The sequence below is a fragment of the Amphimedon queenslandica genome, unplaced genomic scaffold (genome assembly GCF_000090795.2).
Source record: "Amphimedon queenslandica unplaced genomic scaffold, v1.1 AMPQUscaffold_13214, whole genome shotgun sequence".
NCBI lineage: Eukaryota > Metazoa > Porifera > Demospongiae > Haplosclerida > Niphatidae > Amphimedon > Amphimedon queenslandica.
In genome coordinates this window covers 31311-50738 of record NW_003546550.1, presented here as the reverse complement: position 1 = coordinate 50738, position 19428 = coordinate 31311, and the positions used below count along the sequence as shown (strand labels likewise).

Below are 19428 nucleotides of genomic sequence, written 5' to 3'. Positions count from 1 at the left end.
GCAGTTTTGGTTTCTGCATACCTACCTTTGACAAAGAACCAGGCCTTGCTATATACATGTTATTAATGACACTCACTTTTATCGGTAGCATTGTAATAACCTCAACTTGGACCTTCTGTTATACAAAGAAGTATCTCAAGGACAGGAACACTAGGAAGAACTGCAGAGACAGTGTTTACATCACTCAGAGAAGGAAACTCATTGGGCTGTTTGGAGCACTCATTATTGCTCATATTGTTTGTTATTTTCTTTTCTCAGCAGTTGCTCTGATTGGACCTTTCCTTGTCCTACCCCATCAACTTTATGCAGCTACTTGTGTCCTAATGTTTATGGCTACAATCCTCATTCCACTGGCTCAGGTCTACTTCAGGTATGAAGTAAGGAATATAATATACAGCTGGTGCGTTAGAATTGGACTGTTAAAAATACGTAAAAAGAGATCAAGAGCTATGACACCCAATTCATCAGGAAGCTACATTTGTGACACTAACACTAGAATCACATCAACTTCATCAATATAGTTACATAGATATCCATTTATGCTTACATATTTCATGCTATTATAGTCATGAGCACAATAGTTGTCCTGTATATTGTGCATGTTTTTAATGATCTGTATCATGTTTAGTCAATGGGATGACAAATTGTGGAGGAGTATAAAGCTACTTATCATGACTGTTAATTGAAATATTGTTTGCTATTGTTGCTCTTCAATTATTAACTGTCAGCACCAAAGTTTTGTTTCTTAATGCAACTATAAATACAAACAAGTCCTTATACAGTAAAACTGTGTGTACATAACAATGTGAAATTGAATACAATAAATGAAAACAATAGTAAGTAATTGATACATTAACTGTTTTTTGAAAAACAAATAGCATGGAAATAAAACAATATGGCCAGACTCAAAGGCAAGTTGAGTTAGTGTTTACTTTAATGCTACTGCTACTAATGAATGATCTATTGACTGCAAACACTTTAAATTTTTCACCACATAACTGGCTCAATGTCTCCCTGATGTCCCTCCTGAAGAAAGACTGGACTAATGGTCCAAGTGTAGCAGCCATTAAGAATGCAACATACATTGTAGTGTACAGTTGTACTGGTACTGGAATGAACAGCTCAAGGAATGATGAAGATATCCCAGGAAGATAGCACAGGAGATGTACAAGAACTGTCATTCCAAATAACCCGAGAAGCCTTTGATTTTTAGTTGCATAAAGATGACTTCTAGTGTTTTGAGATACAAATCGGGTCCGTCGCTCATCTTTCCCAAGAAACCTTCTTGTGAAGATACAGGTCCAAATTGAGGTAACAACAATGCTCAGAATACAAGTGACATATATTATTAGTATATACACAATATACTCCGGTTCTCCAGCCCATCTTGGAACACAAACTCCACAGCAAGCAATGAATGAATATTTCCCCATACCAAAGAATGGAGTTATATTCAATGCACCTCCTGCAACCCATGTGGCTATCACAATGGTGACAGCTTTCTTAATGGTCATTCTGTTCTTGTAAGCAACTGCTTTTACAACATAAAAGAACCGATCAAATGACAATATGACTAGTCCAAATGTGAACACAGTAATACCATACCAGAAGATGAATGCAATTATCCTACAGACTGTTCTCTTTTCTACAGGATTCCTCCCAAAAACCCACTCACCAGTAGCTCCTGTAATAATGGTGAATGGCATCACTAGTAGTACCAGCAGTAGGTTACAGAGCAACAGGTTAGTAAGGAATACTGTTGAAGGCAGTTTCCAGTTCTTCCACTGAAAGACAGTTAGTGCAAGCAATAAGGAATTAGTGATGAAGCCAGCAAACAGCTCCAGGCCCACAATACTGGCTAGTGCAGGACCATTGATGAGAGGGTTCAGTGTAAAGTTGTAATTCTCTTCCAAAATGAACAACGTTTCATCATCTTCATAATCCATATCTTACAGCTAAGTGCATGAGCAACAACTTAACTATATATATATACACACACACACAGTGCAGTGGGTGGGTGTGCCTCATTAATAATTAATAATTGATACAGTTTCACATTACCTTATATGGTATCAGAGCAATCCATTGGATATTACAGATACCATCACTCCTGTATACCTATACAGTGTACATTATATGCCACACATGACGGATTACCTGAAAGGATCAATATGAGAACTTAAGTAAATACCACGTGGTTTCCGTAAATTATAAAAAATACTGACTTTTAAGTATACGGAAATCACGTGGTATCTAATGAGATAGGTGTGGCTTTAGAAGTGATTATTAATTAATTCATTGTATTGAGCAATAAAGCAATATGCTGCACAGTAACACTAATAATCAAATTAAACATTTTGCACCATTAAGACAGCAGGAAAAGCAACTGGTAATGACAACAATTGAATTCTTTAATTTATTATAAAGGATAACCAAATGATTACAGTAAATAATATAAAAATGTAAGGAGGTATAAGCTGGATGAAGAAGACACACAATGAGAGAGATAGAGGAGGAAGAAGAAAGTGAATAGTGAGAGATAGAGGGGAAGAGAGATACATTAGTATGGCTTCTGTTTAACAATAACAGTAAAGGAAGAGACATTGGGACACACAGCAATCAAACAGCAGTACTACCAAGAATATCCCCACCATTAGTCTTAGAGACACCATTACTCACTGATTCACTGCTAGCACTATCATTGGTAGCATCACCACCAACACTAGTAGCACCATTGGCTTGTACAGGAACTGACTCACTATCTTCAAATTTCACAACCACCTTCCCTGAGCTTTTGGGGTCACTGCTATGTCCTTCATCAGGACTGACATCAAGAGCACTCCCTCCATTAGCAACATCTTTACCCATTGCAGTTAAGGAGAGAGCATGCTGTAGCTCAAAGTTGGAGCGTGTTCTTGACCTGTGCTCATAGTCCACCTCTTCTTTGGTATAACAAGGTGTCTTGGCCAGGAAATCCAATATTACATTCTTAATGTCTCGCCTGAAGAAGATTTGAACCAGTGGATTAAGAATAGTAATGAGGAGAAAGAAGATGAGGATTGCTGGTAGTATTTGTAATGGAATAGGAGTAGCAAGTCTTATCAGTAGATAGAGCAGTGATGGTGTGAAGCATACAACATAAACTATAGAGAGTGTTCCAAATATACCAATCAGCTTCCTCCATCTAAATGTATATACGCTGGCCGCCTCTCCACTGGCGTCAATGTTTCTTAAACTCATTCGTCTAATGAAGCGTCTGGAAAAGCAAAACGTCCAAATGGAGCTAGCAGCAATGATTGATATCAAGATCAGGAACACGAGAACGAAAAACGCTAAATAAGCTTTTTGATCTTTCCAGACTGGGAAACAAGACCCTGGGCTAGAGGAATAGGCGAACATCCCAAACCCATAGAGAGGAGTTGTGTTCAAGACAGCAGTCAGCAACCAGGCAGTAATAACGACTCCTATTGCAACAGGGGTAGTCATCATCTTCTTGTAAAGGGTACTTTTGACAATAAACATCCAACGATCGACTGAGATTATAGCGAGAGTGACAATCAATAGAAATATAACATACCAGTACATGTAGCCAGCAAACCTACAAGAAGATACCTTTTCCTCCAGAGTACCTCCGAATATCCATTCACCGCTTGCCGAGGCTATGATGATCATCGGCATAACGGTCAGAGTAGCCAGGAGGTTGACGAGTAGCATACTGGTCAGGTATATATTGGAAGGAGCCTTGATAAGGGAGCGGGGCTTTGGATGTAAGAATATGATGCCAAGAATGGTGGAGTTTATAGCCAGGGAGATACCCATTTCCAGCGAGAGAAAGAAAGCAATAGCTGGGCCGCTAATGGAGGGACTGATGGTAAAGTTTTCATTCGCAGACAAGACCTGATCGTCATCAAGAGAGTCCATGTTGCAGTGTGTTTTTAGTAAACCAAATTAAAGATAATAATTATGCCACTCCTTATGGTTTGAAGTATGCGATAGAGTGAACTCACATCCTGGAGTAGTAGTGCAGTGCTTTAGACAGTAAAGACTAAAGGTTATACTGAAAAAGAATAACTGCTGCATGACAAATACCAGATAGTCCAAAAATGCAAAGATTTACTGCTCTGTATCTGCTGCAGAATAATTCATTAATAATAAAGTACATTATATGTAAGTCTGAAAGAAGTGTGAATTATCATCAATATAATAATGAACAAAGTAAGTCATTGAAGGATGGCAACGTCAAGTAATGAGGGAGAGTGCTAGTAGAGAAGGAGTAAGAGGTTGTGGTGTTTATAAAATTAATAATAAAATCAAGTAATTTCACATCAACTCAAATAATTTGAAAAATCCCTATGAGACTTCAGATTCCGGGTTATGTAAAAATGCAGTGACTGCAAATAATAGGAAGACCACGCCTCCAATTAATGTTACTAAATTTAGAACAAAATAATGACGATGCTTAAAAAAGAAGGGACGTACCTGTTCTAACTGATATTCTCTGTGCTATTATCTTACCACCTAAAACAGCTAGGGCTGTGCAAAGAGCGTGACCCAAGGTCCCTCCAATGATGACACCAAAAGGATCCTGAATGAAAGAGGAAGTTGTGATTAATAATATAAGATTGTGTTGTCTCTGTTGTCAGTGAAGTACACATTAATTAAACAATTTACATCACAGCCATGAAGTATAAACACAATCAGTTACTCAATCATACGTAAACACTGAAATCATTTAATCAGCAAAGAAGATCAAAAACACAAACACAAAATTTCTATAAAGTACATGTAAATGTACTTGTATATACAATAACAGTAGGTGTACATGCAACAATTGCTTCAAGTTAAAAACAGACACTAAACTGACTGCATTATTATGAAAACTAAAGCACAAAACAAAGTGCCACACATGACAATACTAGAGTAGTTGTACCTCTCTTGCTGATAGTACAATGGTGGTCAGTTGTGATCTGTCTCCCCACTCAGCTAGAAATGTCAACACAAAAGACTTTAGAATGATAGAAGGAAGACAAGACAAGAAGTAGAGTCTCCTGTAGAATGGAGGTTTGGTTGTTATGGAGACTCCTTGTTCTGGATCTGTAGCAGCCTGTAAGAAAAGGATGATGAATTCTCCATTTTTATTACATTTTCTGATGCATATACATGCACTTATGTTACGTAGAAAGTTTGAGCTGATTCCAATCAAAATTAGATTTTTTAAAACAAATTTTCAAAGTTGCTAAAATGCCAGGTACTACATTCTGCTATTTCTGGTTCTGTACATGTACCCAGCCCCTCCCTTTACTGGTTCCTCTTTCCTCTTCAGTTCCGCTGATACTTCCTCAAACTCCTCCAGTCCCTCGTCAGGTTTCATGTGCCAACCTTCATAGAGCATCTTCAATCCAAATATGACCAGTAGGAGCGTACATATGTAAAATGTGACCCACCTGCAATGTAATGATAATGAATAAAGTGCACTAATTTTAGCACTTGCTATTAGAGGTATGATAGTCACCATTAGGGTACCTTGGTATGATGACGGTGGCATATCCTAAACAAACCGAGAGGAAGGTCATGAAGGCCAGAGCTGATAAAGCACCAGTGAACACTAGCAGTCTTGAGCTGGTCATGGCCAATATGGCCGCTATAAAGAAGGTCTTGTCTCCAATCTCAGAGACTATGATGACTGAGATCGACGCTAAGAAAGCATGGAAGAATCCAAACTTAAACCCAGTGACAGCAACACTGTCTCCGGGTTCATCATCAAGAGATTTAATGGAATCATCTTCTAATATTGGGGGGTTCTTATCTGGGCTCTAAATAGAATAATAATAATGTACATTATGTAGAGGATAATGATGTCATGATGATGTCATTACAATAAAGGGTTAATTAATTAATGGAAGCCAATCAAACAAAGTTCCTATGAAATGCCACAACAAGCCTGGACAGTTAGTGTACTATAAATAATTACATTAATTAATAATATCAAGAGTAAATAATAACTACAGAGAGTATCCAACGGCCCCATCTCAGCTGCTGCAAGTGTGTGGATTTCTAGGAAGTCACGTTCAGGATACTTCTGTATATTATCAATGATAATGTTGTTATAACAACACATCTGTATAAACATTGATTGAAAACTACTGAAGTATGCAGAACGTGACTTCCTAGAAATCCACACACTTGCAGTAGGCTTCAATAGGGCCAGGCCGGTATTATTTACTCTTGATAATATCAAAGGATTAGAAAAAGCTAGCTACAAAACTTGATAATAACAAATACTGATAGTTATAATAATTATTACTGAAGATTATAAATTTTGCTGTAAAAGCCGTAACTTCTAAACCCAGTCTAACAAGCATCACTTAGTTCAGGGACAGTCTTTGACCTGCAACCAGCATACACCTTCAGTGCTCCTAGGATACACTTGACATGCCTTAGGCCACAGTTCCTGCAGGCCAGGTCATGCTTAAAGCAACCATAGTGATAGCAGCAGTCACCACAAGCAAACTTCCAGCAGGTACAGCCAGGACCACACATACCAAGACAGCTGTTATCAGTACAAGGGTTAGGACAGGTCCTCAGGCACTCCAGGCTGGAGGGTAGGGATATCCCCCTGAGGATATAGGACTCGTAATAGCGGGAGAGACTGGTCTTAGGCTCAGGTGGTTTAGCTCCTTTACCAGCTGCTCTCTCCAGGTTCATGACCACTAGATACAGTCTCAGGAGTGATGGGTACTTGTCCCCAGTGAGTCCCAACCTCTCACCAATGTAATGAACCATGTCTACCAGGAGGGGGTAACTCTGGTCTGATAATAATGATGATATTGCACGACTGGCCCCCTCGCTGTGATGTGATTGGTCGGTTTTATCGACACCTTCAAGCAATGAATCAAGGGTTTTAACATCCAGTGTTTCCATGGTAACCTGAGAGAGGATGCTGTTGCTTAGCAACAGGGCGTCCGCTGATGTAATGTAATAGTCTGTCTCTTTCTCCCTGTCCTTCTCTCTCACAAAGTAGTGTCCAGCTATCTGAGCTAAACCAATTTCAATGAAACCTTTGGTTCCATCCTCTTCAATTCTTTCAACTTTAAAAGTCGGACTCACACGAATTAGGGCTCGTCCAGTTGCCGTGGTTACACTAAGTTCCTCATTATGGCGAGTAGAGAACTTGAGTCCTTCTTTGGAGACAGCGTCAAAATAGAATCCTTCAGTAATGGACTTTGATAGTTTAGTGAGGGTCACTCTGGAATGAGTACTGATGCCACTGTAACTGCTTTGAAAGGATAGACCTCCATTAATAAGGACAAATAACAATAGTGGTATAGCAGTAGCCATCTCTAAAGAGACAGCTCTCCTTCTCTTTACCTGTCCTGTGTTACAATGGCAGTCTCTCTCTTATACTGTTGGTCAGTTAAAGGGTTTGGATTGTTAGTGTTTGGTGGTTTATCATTTTAATGACAGCCAATGATAACAATTAACAACTAATTAAAGTTAAATGTTAAAATTCGACTCGTTAAGAACTTAAATAATATTCATGACCAATTACATTTTGATATCGTTTAAAATAGTACAAGAAATTAACATGAATTCAACTATAATTTACTATTAATATTCACCTGTTGTTTTTGCTCAAGCAGTTGGCCAGTATTCTCTTTTTGTTTTCCCTCAAACTCTTGTACTGCTTGCTCCAGCTCCGCCTCTCCCCCTCCAATAGCACCAGGACCCATCAACACAACAACAAGACTCAACATTATCAACTTGTAAGTGGCAGTCATTTTGTTTGGATTCTTCTGTAATCTACTAATCTTGGTATTACATTACTCCGTGCATGAACAAGGCTAATTTTCTTGTGATACTTTCCGTAATCTGAAGACATTTTGTTTGATTTTGCGTGCTCAAGATGGCTCCAGCTAATAAGATGGCTGCCCAGTAAAAGGATTGAAAACCTACTGATAGCGGACATGTCTTACTATAAAACAGGAAGGAGATTATTCCACTCCATTTCTCTTTTATTGAGGAGAAGGGCCAGCGGGTCACCTGGTAGTACCTCGCGTTATTCACTGTCCTATCATCCTCAGGATGGGAAGTGGGTGGGGCCTCTTATGGCACTGGTGTTTGGTGGTGGGGGCTACCTGTACTTGAGATCACGTGATCAGAGGACCTCCCTACTGCCTCAGGCGACAGCAGACGAGGGAAAAGAAGAGAAAGGAGAAGTGAAAGTGGTAAGCAATGCATGTCCATGTAGACTATAATTAATAATTATTATTAAATGTTTTCTGCTTGTAGTCAGTTCCTCGGACTGTTAAGAGGTACAAGGACTTTGCTTCAGTGATGTACGAGGGAGACATGTTCATGACACCAAGGGACTTCCTAGAGAGCATCACTCAGGATGAGCCAAGATGTGAGCAAAGAACTTTAATTGATTCTTTTAAAAACTCTCTTTTTCTCTAGCTCATGGTTTTCAAGTTATGGACGATAGAGTAAGACATTTAATTAATTATTTAATTTCAATTGTTTGGTAGATATTGTCAAAAGCTCTAAAGTCAGTTCCTTCATTATCAAGAGGATCATCTCGTACCTTCAGAGACCTTTGGAACAATGGTACCATCCACACTGTAACCTTATCACCTTTCATCTCTCTCTCTCTCTCTCTCTCTCTCTCTCTCTCTCTCTCCTTTATAATATACTGAAGGTGTTCTGACATATCCTGACTATCTATTTCTCATTAATTCTTTAATTAGTTAGTTCTAGTGTTATAATCATGTTGATAATGTTAGTGTATCTTCATCATCATATCAGAGCCGAGGAGACAGTTTGAGTTGATATTTAAGATGATTGATGTTGATGGGAGTGGCACCATTGACCTGGAGGAATTTGAGAGAGTGAGTGTATTATTAATAATTAATATTTGATTTTATTTTATTTTATAATTAGATGCAGAAGAGCATTACCAGGAGAAGTGAGAATAAAGTAATTAACTGATATTTACACTTTTTAATGAAAAGTAGAGAATTCTCTATTTTATTACTTTTTCTGATGCATATACAAGTACTTATGTTGTGTAGAAAGTTTGAGCTGATTCCGATAAAATTTGGATTTTTTATGATTTTTTAAAGTTGCTCCAAAATCGTACAAAAGTCCGTGTACTATAGTACCAGGCATGGGGTCAAGCACTTGGTGCTTGTACTTAAGCACAAATAAGCACAGCTTTCTAAGTACTTAGTGCTGCTTGCAAGTACCTTTTCAATATAATCTATGTGCTTTGTACTTGTACTTAATTACTTTTACAAATTTACAAAAGTGCTTTTAAGCACAGCAAAAACTACACACGAATAGTGTACATGGTACATCTACATCGACATGGTACCAATACATGTACATGTACATGGTACCAATACATCTACATGTACATGTAGATGTACATGTATTGGTACCATGTACATGTAGATGTACATGGTACCAATACATGTATATGTACATGTACATGTAGTGGTACATGTACCACTACATGTACATTTAGATGTAGTATACAAGTTTAGTAGCACATTGTGTGATCGTGTGTAAGCTTGAAGAATGGTAATGGCATCACCATTAGTGGTCACTCCAAAGCTCTCTGCTGTTTCAATTTATTATGAACAATTCACAGAGTTAGTGTTTATTAGATGCAATAGTAAATTAACTATAATTGTAATTTTACTTTATTTTTATACTTATTGAATATCTAGTGCTTATTAATGTAATTAAGCACTCTGGAGAATGCTTGTTCTTGTACTTAAGGACTAATGTTAAAGCTAGAGATTGTGCTTGTGCTGGTACTTCTAACACATTTAAGTGCTTGTGTTTGTGTTTAAGCACATTACCTAGTGCTTGAGCCCATGTCTGTATAGTACAGGGATTTTGGCCAAATTTCACCAAAATTGACAAGTCGAAAATTCCTCAATTTTATTACATTTTCTGATACATATACATGTACTTATGTTGTGCAGAAAGTTTGAGCTGATTCCGATCAAGTTTAGATTTTTTATGATTTTTTAAAGTTGCTCCAAAATCAGACAAAAGTCCCTGTACTATAGTACAGGGATTTTGGCCAAATTTCACCAAAATTGACAAGTCGAAAATTCATCAATTTTATTATATTTTCTGATGCATATACATGTACTTATGTTGTGTAGAAAGTTTGAGCTGATTCCGATCAAGTTTAGATTTTTTATGATTTTTTAAAGTTGCTCCAAAATCGGACAAAAGTCCCTGTACTATAGTACAGGGATTTTTGCCAAATTTCACCAAAATTGACAAGTCGAAAATTCCTCAATTTTATTACATTTTCTGATGCATATACATGTACTTATGTTGTGCAGAAAGTTTGAGCTGATTCCGATCAAGTTTAGATTTTTTATGATTTTTTAAAGTTGCTCCAAAATCGGACAAAAGTCCCTGTACTATAGTACAGGGATTTTGGCCAAATTTCACCAAAATTGTCAAGTAGAAAATTCCTCAATTTTATTACATTTTCTGATGCATATACATGTACTTATGTTGTGTAGAAAGTTTGAGCTGATTCCGATCAAGTTTAGATTTTTTATGATTTTTTAAAGTTGCTCCAAAATCGGACAAAAGTTCCTGTACTATAGTACAGGGATTTTGGCCAAATTTCACCAAAATTGTCAAGTAGAAAATTCCTCAATTTTATTACATTTTCTGATGCATATACATGTACTTATGTTGTGTAGAAATTTTGAGCTGATTCCGATCAAGTTTAGATTTTTTATGATTTTTTAAAGTTGCTCCAAAATCGGACAAAAGTCCCTGTACTATAGTACAGGGATTTTTGCCAAATTTCACCAAAATTGACAAGTAGAAAATTCCTCAATTTTATTACATTTTCTGATGCATATACATGTACTTATGCAGTGTAGGGAAGTTGAGCTGATTCCGAGCAAGTTTTATTTTTTATGATTTTTTAAAGTTGCTCTAAAATTGGACAAAAGTCCCTGTACTATAGTACAGAGATTTTTGTCAAATTTCACCAAAAATGAAAAGTAGAGAATTTTTCACTTTTATCATATTTTCTGATGCATATACATGTACTTATGTAGATTGTTACTTGTTATTATTATTGTATTGTTAGGCTATCCAGAGATCCAGTTCAGTGTCCACTAGTAGCTTGATTGTTCACATGTTTGGAAGAGATGGAAGAAAGAAATTAGCATCTGATGATCTTTTCATGTCAGTTAATAATTATTAATAAATTAATTATTGTTAATACAGGTTTATTGATAATTTACAAACTGAAGTGAGACAGATGGAGATATCCTTTCATTATTCTTTACAATATTCATAATTATTAATTATTCTGATATTATAGTCTGTGTGGCTGGTACCCTAGCTGGTACAGTCTAGGGACATTGACTCTGTATCATTCCTTAATCCCTGTCATTACTTCCAGAAATATTCACTAGGAGGCCCGACCATAACTCCTGAGGAATTTGCAATGATACTATTGAGACACACGAGCTATGACCTTCAGGAGGTGTTTGAAAGATTGAAGAATGACACTGCTTCTTCTCAAGTAAAAGATACCTTGTCATCATTGTGGACATTTCATTTTATCATGGAGTATTTATTATTATTATTCATTGCAGGGTATTTCATTCAGTCAGTATGATGATTTCTGTCAGTTACTGAATGCTCTTGATGATTTCGCTGTTGCCATGACGATGTACAACATTGCTGGTAAGTCTCTCTCGGAGGAGGAGTTTGGGCGAGCAGCTCGTGTCTCCATTGGGAAGTCACTGGATGAGGCCGTTATTCATACTGTCTTTAAGATATTTGATGTGGATGGTAAGTGCTAAAAATATCAAAATTTGTTGTGACAATTTGACAAAAAAAAAGATGACGTCAGTTACCAAAAAACAAAAAGTGATTCCGCCCGGGATCGAACCGGGGACCTTGAGTGTGTTAGACTCACGTGATAACCGCTACACCACGGAATCCTGTCTGATGGTAGTGGGGGTATTTTATTGAGAATATTCATAATAATAATAACAGCAATATTGATGATTGTTGAATTGTTTGTTGCTGCAGGTGATGGGAAGTTAAGTTATAAGGAATTCTTATCGGTGATGAAGAATTGGCAAGTTAGGGGAATGAAGGTATAGTTGAAAGCATTCCAATCATTCTTTAAATTCCAATTACTTTACATCAATTTACTGCTTGCAAACAAATAATAATAGTTATATATAATTGGTCTCCATCCTATAAATTCAGTGGTCATTAATTAGAATAATTTTATTATCCTTTATAGATGAAACAAACTAAACATGAAGGAATGTGGTCGGAATTCAAAACATGTGTCAAACTTGAGATGAGAAATCAGTGATACTGATTCATTCAGTATCAACGATTATATCAAATATATTATTAATAGTGTCGTAGTATACAATAGATTTTATTTTTCTTAGCAATTTTAACTCAATTTTGATTTCTCTTTCTAATTATCGGGAATAGATTTAATGCGGTATACCACGTGCACCCACGTGGTTTAAGATGGTGTCCATGGATAAGGGACTGCGTTATATTAGCAGTTTCTATTCACTGGCACTGAAAACTGCTTCAACGGAAGACAAGGAGACCTGATTGTTCCTATATATTGATATAGTAACCTTACCAATCCAGTGAATCGATGTGGAGGAGATAATTATTACTACTAATGACTGTTAATTACAGGAGTTGACCCATTCCAATGTTATGATTAATATTCATTAGCTCCTCCTCCTCTAGTCTATGTGTTGTATGGTCTTCCTTCCTCACTGGCTGGTCTTGTTCTCTTGTTATTATTCTTTTCTTGATCCCCTGGCCCGAGCCAGTAGCAGCTGAGAAGGAAAGAGACTGATAGCCTCCAGTTACTGATCCTCTTCCTCTCATTGATCGTCTATAGCTGTATGTCCTGGACCCGCTATATCTCATCCCACCGCCTCTAACTGTGTTCTGTTCTTCTCTACACTGAATCAAGAGGTGAGTGTGTGTATCAGTGAAAGAGAGAGCGAGGGAGAGGGTCAGGTTATTACTTTTAGTGATGGGTTGTTGAGTTAAAAGGTGTTTCTCTTTGAGGTTGTTTGTTTATTAAAGTGCAATAGAACAACATTTAATAAAGACAGGGATTGTCTGAGTTTGACAAAGACTTACGAACATTATGTGTAAAAAATATTAAAAAAATGATATTCTTGATACTCTAACTTCCTACCCACAGTCACTCCAGTCCAGTACATAACTCTTACCAATTACACTTTGCCACCTGTGGACTCGCCAGTAGCAGCTGCTGTTAGTAACCCAATGGAGCCAAAGGAGAGATCTGCTCTTTTTTGTGATATTAAAGATGATCTTGGTGGACTCATTGGGGCCTCGGGCCGACCTGAAGAACTCGTTAAGTTAACGACACGAGTGGTACAAGGTGTCAAACGATTGCTACAAGATGTCCCTGATCCAATATCATCCCAAACGACAGCCTCTCTTGCCTCTTTCATCAAATCAGCTCAAGTTATAGCCAAGAACCCACGAGGTGTGGACTCACGGGCCATCAGTGAGTTATCCGCCTGCCGTAAAGACGTGGAGTCAAGACTTGACGTACTTGAGAAGTGGCACCTGGCGAGGGACATATCAGTCCTCAGACGATCAAGCCCAGAGGGTGAACTGGAAGAGGTGATGGACTCCATTGTAAAACCATCTTCAGACCAGCGGAGAGAGACTCGTAAAGCTAGTCCTGAGGAACCAACCGTCAGCGATAAAGAACAGAGACTCACGTGGGACCTCCAGGGAAAGAGGGACTCTCTTTTATTAAAAATGGAGCCGCAGCGAGCACCTCCTGAAGTGAAGGATATTACTGAGTTGTTAACGGCTGCTGTGAAGGGACTGATGAGTGGAGCAGAGGATTTGACGTCTCATTCGGATAAGAAAGTTCCTTCAAGAGAGCAGCTACTGGAACCAATGATACTCATTACTGATAAGGTCTGCCTCCTACTGGATATCGTGGACAGTCTGTTTGATAGCAAGTATCCAATGAGGGCTCAGGTAATTGAGTGGGAGTGGTCAATTGAAATATTCTGTTTTGTGACACAAACATTTTTTAGTTACTACTGATACATAGCCTCATGCATTCCAGCTGTGACAATAATTTAAAAATACTTGTACATGTAAGTGTACAGTGTATGTGTGTGTGTGTGTATTTGTTGATATACTAATGATATTTTACAAAAATGTCTAATTGGCCTTGTCTCTTTGATGTATTGTAAACACAGCTGTATCATGCACCGCTGGCCATGTTACAGTATCATTATTATTAATATATTATTATTGTTATTATTATTATTGTTTCATTAAACAGTGCTTTGTTGGGTTATCTACTGAAAGTGTTAATGTATTGAAGTAGCATCTTATTGAGTCTTAAATGTTCTTTGTTTGGTATCAAATAAATATATAATTTCATTAATTAGATCATTATACCAGCCATTATTGCCAATATGAGACTTCATTAATCTATTTCTGTACAGTTTAATTAATCAATTATTATTATTATTTCAACCGTGGCAGGTACAGTACATGTAGACAGGTTCATGTTTCATAAGCTCTTTTGTTGTTTTCAACCTGTTTGTGTCTCCTATTAATAATATTGATTATGAAGACTAATAACTTTCTACCAGTTTATGCTAAACAGCTGCTACTGTTTATTGTTAGAGAATGAGTACCTATTCCTTTGGAAGAGAGAGAGAGGGAGGGAGAGATTATAGTTTGTTGTTTTTGTTATCATTGTGTATTCTCAATGGAATTCAACCCACTGTACTATGGGCTTTAATTGGAGTAGCTGTAATAAGATAACATGTACATGTACTGAATGGATTATATGAGAATGGAATGGAACATGTGGTTCTAGTGGTTTCTGATATAATAATTTGTGGGTTACTATTGATATTATGGTTTGTGTAAGATGTGTCCATACTATGGGATGTAATTCACAGTAACATGTACCCTGACTAATATTTAATTATCACAATTATTTAATTAATTTATTTATTCATTTCTCTAGGTCTATTCATTCTGTTCTGCCCTGTTAGATAATGTTTTAGCTTACGGCTGTCGTTCCAAAGCTAATGACATTACCTCATTACGGAGCATAGGGACACAGACCCCAGCACTGCTGAATGCAGCCAAGGTGATGGTGGAACAGTGTGAGAAGAAATGTAACAACAATAAAGACGAGGTTGAGTCTGATGGGAAGAAAGTTTCTCCTGTACCTCCTCTCTCTTCCTCCCCCCTCCCTCCTACCGCTGCACCTGCGGCCAGTGTACCAGCAACCAGTGTACCAGCGGCCAGTGTACCAGTCGTCACTCAAGAGCCCGTTAAGAAAGGGACTGAAATATATTGTATAGTGTGTACTACTGAAGCTGTGGATCAGAAAACACAGCAACCAGTGAGTTAATAATGTGTTAAGAATGTGTGTATTGTCTATTGGTATCAGTGTTAAGATTGTGTTAATCAAGTGTTTATTAGCTCAGCAGTATATGGACTTCCTGTCATTAACAATATTCATAGTTCTGTGGTTGTTCCGCCCCATTATACCCTCATCATGTTATTGCACTATATAAGAGAGAGACTGAGCCTTTGTGGAGGGTAACTATGGGTCCTCGCCCCAATAGCTGTTTGGTTAAAAATTCGTAACAGAATGAATGACAGACACTTTTTGGAAGGAGTCATTTAAAATGCCTCCTATCATTGATTACTGATTAATGGCTAATGGGGAATGGGTACAAGACATTATTGCTGTATGTGTGTACACCAGCAAGACGCTGGTATCAGTTAATGATATTCATAGTACATATTTGTGAAACCACAACAGGTGGACCCATGAGACCATGAGCAGGTTGCAGGTGTATATAAAGGAGACTACCCGCTCTCTGTCTCTAAGCTTAGGCGAGTACTATGTAGTTGGTCCACTTATTAGTAATAATAAGTGGTTCTGTCTGTCTAATTTTTTGGAGGGAGAAGTACCTGCTGCTTTCAGGAGGTGCTGTCTCCTTTTAATTTGAAAGAAATGTTAATGATATTCACATCCCACTTCCTGTTGTTTTGTGGTGCGCCCCACTATAGATTGGTGCAGTTTTTTGGGTATTTAAAGGCAGGAGGCTATAACCCAGTGGCAGCAAGGTGCCTAAGTCGTGGCAACCATTTTTGGGTGTATTTTTTGGAAAGGAGACAGCAAACAAGGTCTCCTGTTAGTTTAACAACAAACAATAATACCAACCATGCAGTTAATTATAATAATGTATACATGTATGCTTATGTTGGAATGAGGCTGATTCTTATACTTTGAATGACGAGTTTCTGTTACAAATGGACTCATACACTTACATTTGTACACTGTACATGTACATGTACATTTCATTGTTTCGATGTGTTTATTGGTCACTTCCTTGTTGCCATGGTTATAATGATATTCATGAGGTTGCTTTGTGAGACCCACAATACCTTTTCCTGATAATTCCACTATATAAACCAGGCCCCGTTGCTATGATAATCTCATGGGCTCTCCCTCTGTCTCTGGAAGATAGATACCCTTTCTGTTTCTTTTGTTTTGTTTCTCATTTTTTGGATAGGGAGATACCTTTTGTGTCTCCCTAGTTAATTAACTATTCATTAATAACTAACACTGATCAATCCAATCCACCCTAATCCCCTCTCACTCTCTCTCTCCTCCTCCTCCTCCTCCTACTGATGTGCAGGTATCTAAAGGAACTGAGCTAAGCCTAACAGTTCATGAGAGTACTACAGTTAATGATGTTAAACAGGACCTCTCCAAGATGACTGGTCTACCATTAGCTGATATACAGTTCATCCAGGGACAGTCTGAACTATCAGACTCTGCTACCATTAATACCAAGAGTCCTCTGCCTTTCTTCTTGTTTAACCGGTTAGTATAACCTGTTTACTTACATGTACAATGTACATGTACGCATTTAATGTGGGCTGATTAGAGCCACTTTAAAAGTTTGTATAAATTGGAATCCGCTCAAACTTTCTATGTATCATAAGTACATGTACATGTATCAGGAAATGTCTCATTGTCTGTTGGCTGTTGAGTACATGTTGTTTGATTAAATTGAGTTCAGTGACTGTGTCTGTTAGTTCTGAACCAACTGAGGAGGAGAGACGCCTTCAGAGAAAAGATGAAAGAAATAAAAGTAGAATGAAGATATACGACCTGGACTGGACCTTCGTCTCTGGGTAAGACTTTAATCATAATATTTATACTAATATTAATAATATTATTCAGACCAGTAGCAGTTGCACTCTATGAGTATGACACTTTAGGTGATGATAGTAACTTAGCTTTTGATGAAGGAGATGTCATTGAGGTAATGATGGTCATTGTGTACTAAATGTGTTCATCACTTGATTTCCTCTCTCTCTCTCTCCCTCAGATCATAGAGAAGGGAGGTGATGGATGGTGGGAGGGACGTATCGCAGATAAGACAGGATCATTCCCTGCCAGCTTTGTAGAGGAGATACAGAGCAGAGATGAAGGAGTGAAACTGTTAGAAGTGTTGAAGAGAAAGAAATCAGGAGGAGCAGCAGAAGAAGAAGACACTGTACAAGGTACATCTACTTGAAAGTTGTGGTATATTATTAATTAATTAATTTATTTATTCCAGAGTCCGCTAAGCCTCCTTCACGTCAGTCAAGTGAAGGTAATGTTTCTCAAGCTAACATTCTCTCAAAACTGAAGAGGATTGGGGGCAGTACCCCTGACTTCACCTCCTCTCTCTCATCCTCTGATAAGAAGAATCCTTTCAAGAAGAAGAAGGGAGGAAAAGGATACACTAACCTCACAGTACATGAGGAGGAGGAGCAGGACCAGACCCACTCACCAGAGCCCCTCCATAAACCATTAGAAGGGAAGAGGTCAAAGCCGGAGGTAAAGGTCAAACCAAAGTCCTCAAGAGGACGGTCTCTTCACCTGCCGAGGGTAATGGGGACATCCTCTCCTGTTTCACCTTCACCCACCCCTGAATCACCCGAACCAACCAGCGCCCCTTCACCTCAGATGAATTATAAAAGGGGCGGGGCAGCCGTGGGTAAGGAGGGAGGGCCCAAGAGGCGCCCCCCTCCACCACGCCCACCTCCTTTTGCAAGCACCCACCCAGCACAGGCTGCCAAACTGGACGTCATCATTAAACTGCAAGCTAGTGTCGATGAGTCTGATGAGACTCCGCCCACTGATACAAAACCTTCACAAGAAGACGAAAAGAAAATTGAAGAAATAATTTCATTTACGTGTGAGGATCCGGTAAAGTGGGAGGAGCCTGGTAAAGTAGCCACACCCACTGAAGAGCTGTTAAAGTCTACCAACAGCATGGAGGATCTATTGAACAATTTAAAGGAGTTTGATGAAAGCACTGCAGCTGGCACTGGAGCCAATGCTGAACCACCATATGCAACTTTAGATGAGGTACAGACTGACGTAATGTATGAGGTGATAGCCCCGCCCACTGACACACCCTCTACTAATGAGGTTGTTACTATTAAGATATCGGACTATAGACCAGACACTGATGATGAACTGGACGCTGAACTGTCAGTTTTAGAAACTGATGAGGCAAGTAATGGTAAGAAAAAGGGCGGGGCAGTTGATGGGTTGCTGTTCACTGAAGAGGAGCAGTGGAACCCGCGGGAATGGGCCCCCAGTCCTGAGCCGGAGGTACGGAGACCCCCTCGCTCTAAGAAACCTCCCAGCTGGTCCTATAATGTCTCTAATTCTCCTAAACTACAACCAAAGACTAATGGCGATAAGCCCAACCCACCAGTTGACTCCGCCCAGTTACCAGTAGACTCCACCTCTCGTGGCTCCCAGGGCTCTCCCGTTCCTCCTCCTAATGTTATGTCTCGTCCTCGTAAGAGTCCTCAAGGTTCTCCATTACTAGCTCATAAGGTGGGAAAGGCCCCGCCTCCAGTTCCTCCCCCTCGCCAGAAACGTGTCAAAGGAGGTCCCCCTGCCCCGCCCACCTCTAAAGGACCTATGGCCCCGCCCGGTCGTCCTGCCCCGCCCCCTCCTAAACCTTACGGAGGCTCGTCTGATAAAGTCGTGAAGCCACACCCATCATAACCACGCCACTAAGTCAACTGACATTACTTACGTTATATTTTGTTAGCTTGAGTCTCAGTTTATTTATAGTAACCAGTGACATCATGGACTCGTTACTAATAATAGTAACTGTTTTCTATCTACACCCTGTAGTAATTCATTATTATTATTTTTCTCATATTGTGTAATGACGAGTTTATATGTTATTTTAAGTGTTCCGTCCATTCACTAATATCCAGTGAAAATTCTCACCTTTTTTTGGGGTAGGTGGGGCTACTAGTTATAAAAATATG

At 38.6% G+C, this 19428-nt stretch overlaps 5 protein-coding genes and 1 non-coding gene across 7 annotated transcripts; 2 read left to right on the top strand and 4 right to left on the bottom strand.

Moving 5' to 3' along the window:
- Positions 1 to 717: 717 nt before the first annotated feature.
- On the bottom strand, positions 718 to 2205 carry LOC105313801 (ultraviolet-sensitive opsin-like). Of its 2 annotated transcripts, XM_011407523.2 has the most exons (3): positions 2158 to 2205; positions 2062 to 2118; positions 718 to 1979 (listed from the first exon to the last, which is right to left on the bottom strand). In XM_011407523.2, exon 3 carries the CDS (start codon positions 1944 to 1946, stop codon positions 906 to 908), a length of 1041 nt encoding a protein of 346 aa, XP_011405825.1. In that variant the 5' UTR covers positions 1947 to 1979; positions 2062 to 2118; positions 2158 to 2205; the 3' UTR covers positions 718 to 905. The 2 variants fall into 2 exon arrangements, with proteins under 2 accessions (XP_011405825.1, XP_019855682.1); XM_020000123.1 differs by having other exon boundaries at positions 718 to 2118.
- A 266-nt stretch (positions 2206 to 2471) lies between these two features.
- On the bottom strand, positions 2472 to 4066 carry LOC105313800 (trace amine-associated receptor 7a-like). Its single transcript, XM_011407522.2, has one exon. The coding sequence runs from the start codon at positions 3919 to 3921 to the stop codon at positions 2620 to 2622; it is 1302 nt and encodes a 433-aa protein (XP_011405824.1). The 5' UTR covers positions 3922 to 4066; the 3' UTR covers positions 2472 to 2619.
- Positions 4067 to 4161: 95 nt separating this feature from the next.
- On the bottom strand, positions 4162 to 7872 carry LOC100639577 (transmembrane protein 165-like). The gene is made up of 6 exons (XM_020000113.1): positions 7620 to 7872; positions 5524 to 5813; positions 5303 to 5444; positions 4931 to 5104; positions 4480 to 4585; positions 4162 to 4430 (listed from the first exon to the last, which is right to left on the bottom strand). The coding sequence occupies exons 1-6, from the start codon at positions 7776 to 7778 to the stop codon at positions 4351 to 4353; spliced, it is 951 nt and encodes a 316-aa protein (XP_019855672.1). The 5' UTR covers positions 7779 to 7872; the 3' UTR covers positions 4162 to 4350.
- A 2-nt stretch (positions 7873 to 7874) lies between these two features.
- Positions 7875 to 12497, top strand: LOC105313797 (calcium uptake protein 3, mitochondrial-like). The gene is made up of 13 exons (XM_011407517.2): positions 7875 to 8225; positions 8290 to 8404; positions 8455 to 8483; positions 8526 to 8604; positions 8696 to 8743; positions 8803 to 8885; positions 8938 to 8973; positions 11132 to 11229; positions 11272 to 11311; positions 11444 to 11572; positions 11646 to 11844; positions 12088 to 12155; positions 12308 to 12497. The coding sequence occupies exons 1-13, from the start codon at positions 7965 to 7967 to the stop codon at positions 12380 to 12382; spliced, it is 1260 nt and encodes a 419-aa protein (XP_011405819.2). The 5' UTR covers positions 7875 to 7964; the 3' UTR covers positions 12383 to 12497.
- Positions 11924 to 11996, bottom strand: Trnav-aac (transfer RNA valine (anticodon AAC)). The gene has a single exon. It is a non-coding gene; the product is annotated as a tRNA-Val (tRNA).
- A 271-nt stretch (positions 12498 to 12768) lies between the features above and the next one.
- LOC109584378 (uncharacterized) lies at positions 12769 to 19367 on the top strand. The gene is made up of 8 exons (XM_020000100.1): positions 12769 to 13017; positions 13253 to 14070; positions 15083 to 15466; positions 16776 to 16963; positions 17179 to 17277; positions 17327 to 17408; positions 17475 to 17649; positions 17706 to 19367. Exons 2-8 carry the CDS (start codon positions 13336 to 13338, stop codon positions 19154 to 19156), a joined length of 3114 nt encoding a protein of 1037 aa, XP_019855659.1. The 5' UTR covers positions 12769 to 13017; positions 13253 to 13335; the 3' UTR covers positions 19157 to 19367.
- The last annotated feature ends 61 nt before the right edge of the window (positions 19368 to 19428 follow it).

Coding starts and splice junctions, on each gene's coding strand:
- LOC105313801 (XM_020000123.1), bottom strand. CDS start 1,946: ATGGATTATGAAGATGATGAAACGTTGTTCATTTTGGAAGAGAATTAC.
- LOC105313800 (XM_011407522.2), bottom strand. CDS start 3,921: ATGGACTCTCTTGATGACGATCAGGTCTTGTCTGCGAATGAAAACTTT.
- LOC100639577 (XM_020000113.1), bottom strand. CDS start 7,778: ATGACTGCCACTTACAAGTTGATAATGTTGAGTCTTGTTGTTGTGTTG. Junction 5,105..5,302: donor TGAAGAGGAAAGAGGAACCA/GTAAAGGGAGGG, acceptor CTTTTCTTACAG/GCTGCTACAGATCCAGAACA. Junction 4,586..4,930: donor TTGTACTATCAGCAAGAGAG/GTACAACTACTC, acceptor TCTTTCATTCAG/GATCCTTTTGGTGTCATCAT.
- LOC105313797 (XM_011407517.2), top strand. CDS start 7,965: ATGTCTTACTATAAAACAGGAAGGAGATTATTCCACTCCATTTCTCTT. Junction 11,573..11,645: donor ATGACACTGCTTCTTCTCAA/GTAAAAGATACC, acceptor TATTCATTGCAG/GGTATTTCATTCAGTCAGTA. Junction 12,156..12,307: donor GGCAAGTTAGGGGAATGAAG/GTATAGTTGAAA, acceptor TATCCTTTATAG/ATGAAACAAACTAAACATGA.
- LOC109584378 (XM_020000100.1), top strand. CDS start 13,336: ATGGAGCCAAAGGAGAGATCTGCTCTTTTTTGTGATATTAAAGATGAT. Junction 16,964..17,178: donor CCTTTCTTCTTGTTTAACCG/GTTAGTATAACC, acceptor TGTGTCTGTTAG/TTCTGAACCAACTGAGGAGG. Junction 17,409..17,474: donor ATGAAGGAGATGTCATTGAG/GTAATGATGGTC, acceptor TCTCTCCCTCAG/ATCATAGAGAAGGGAGGTGA.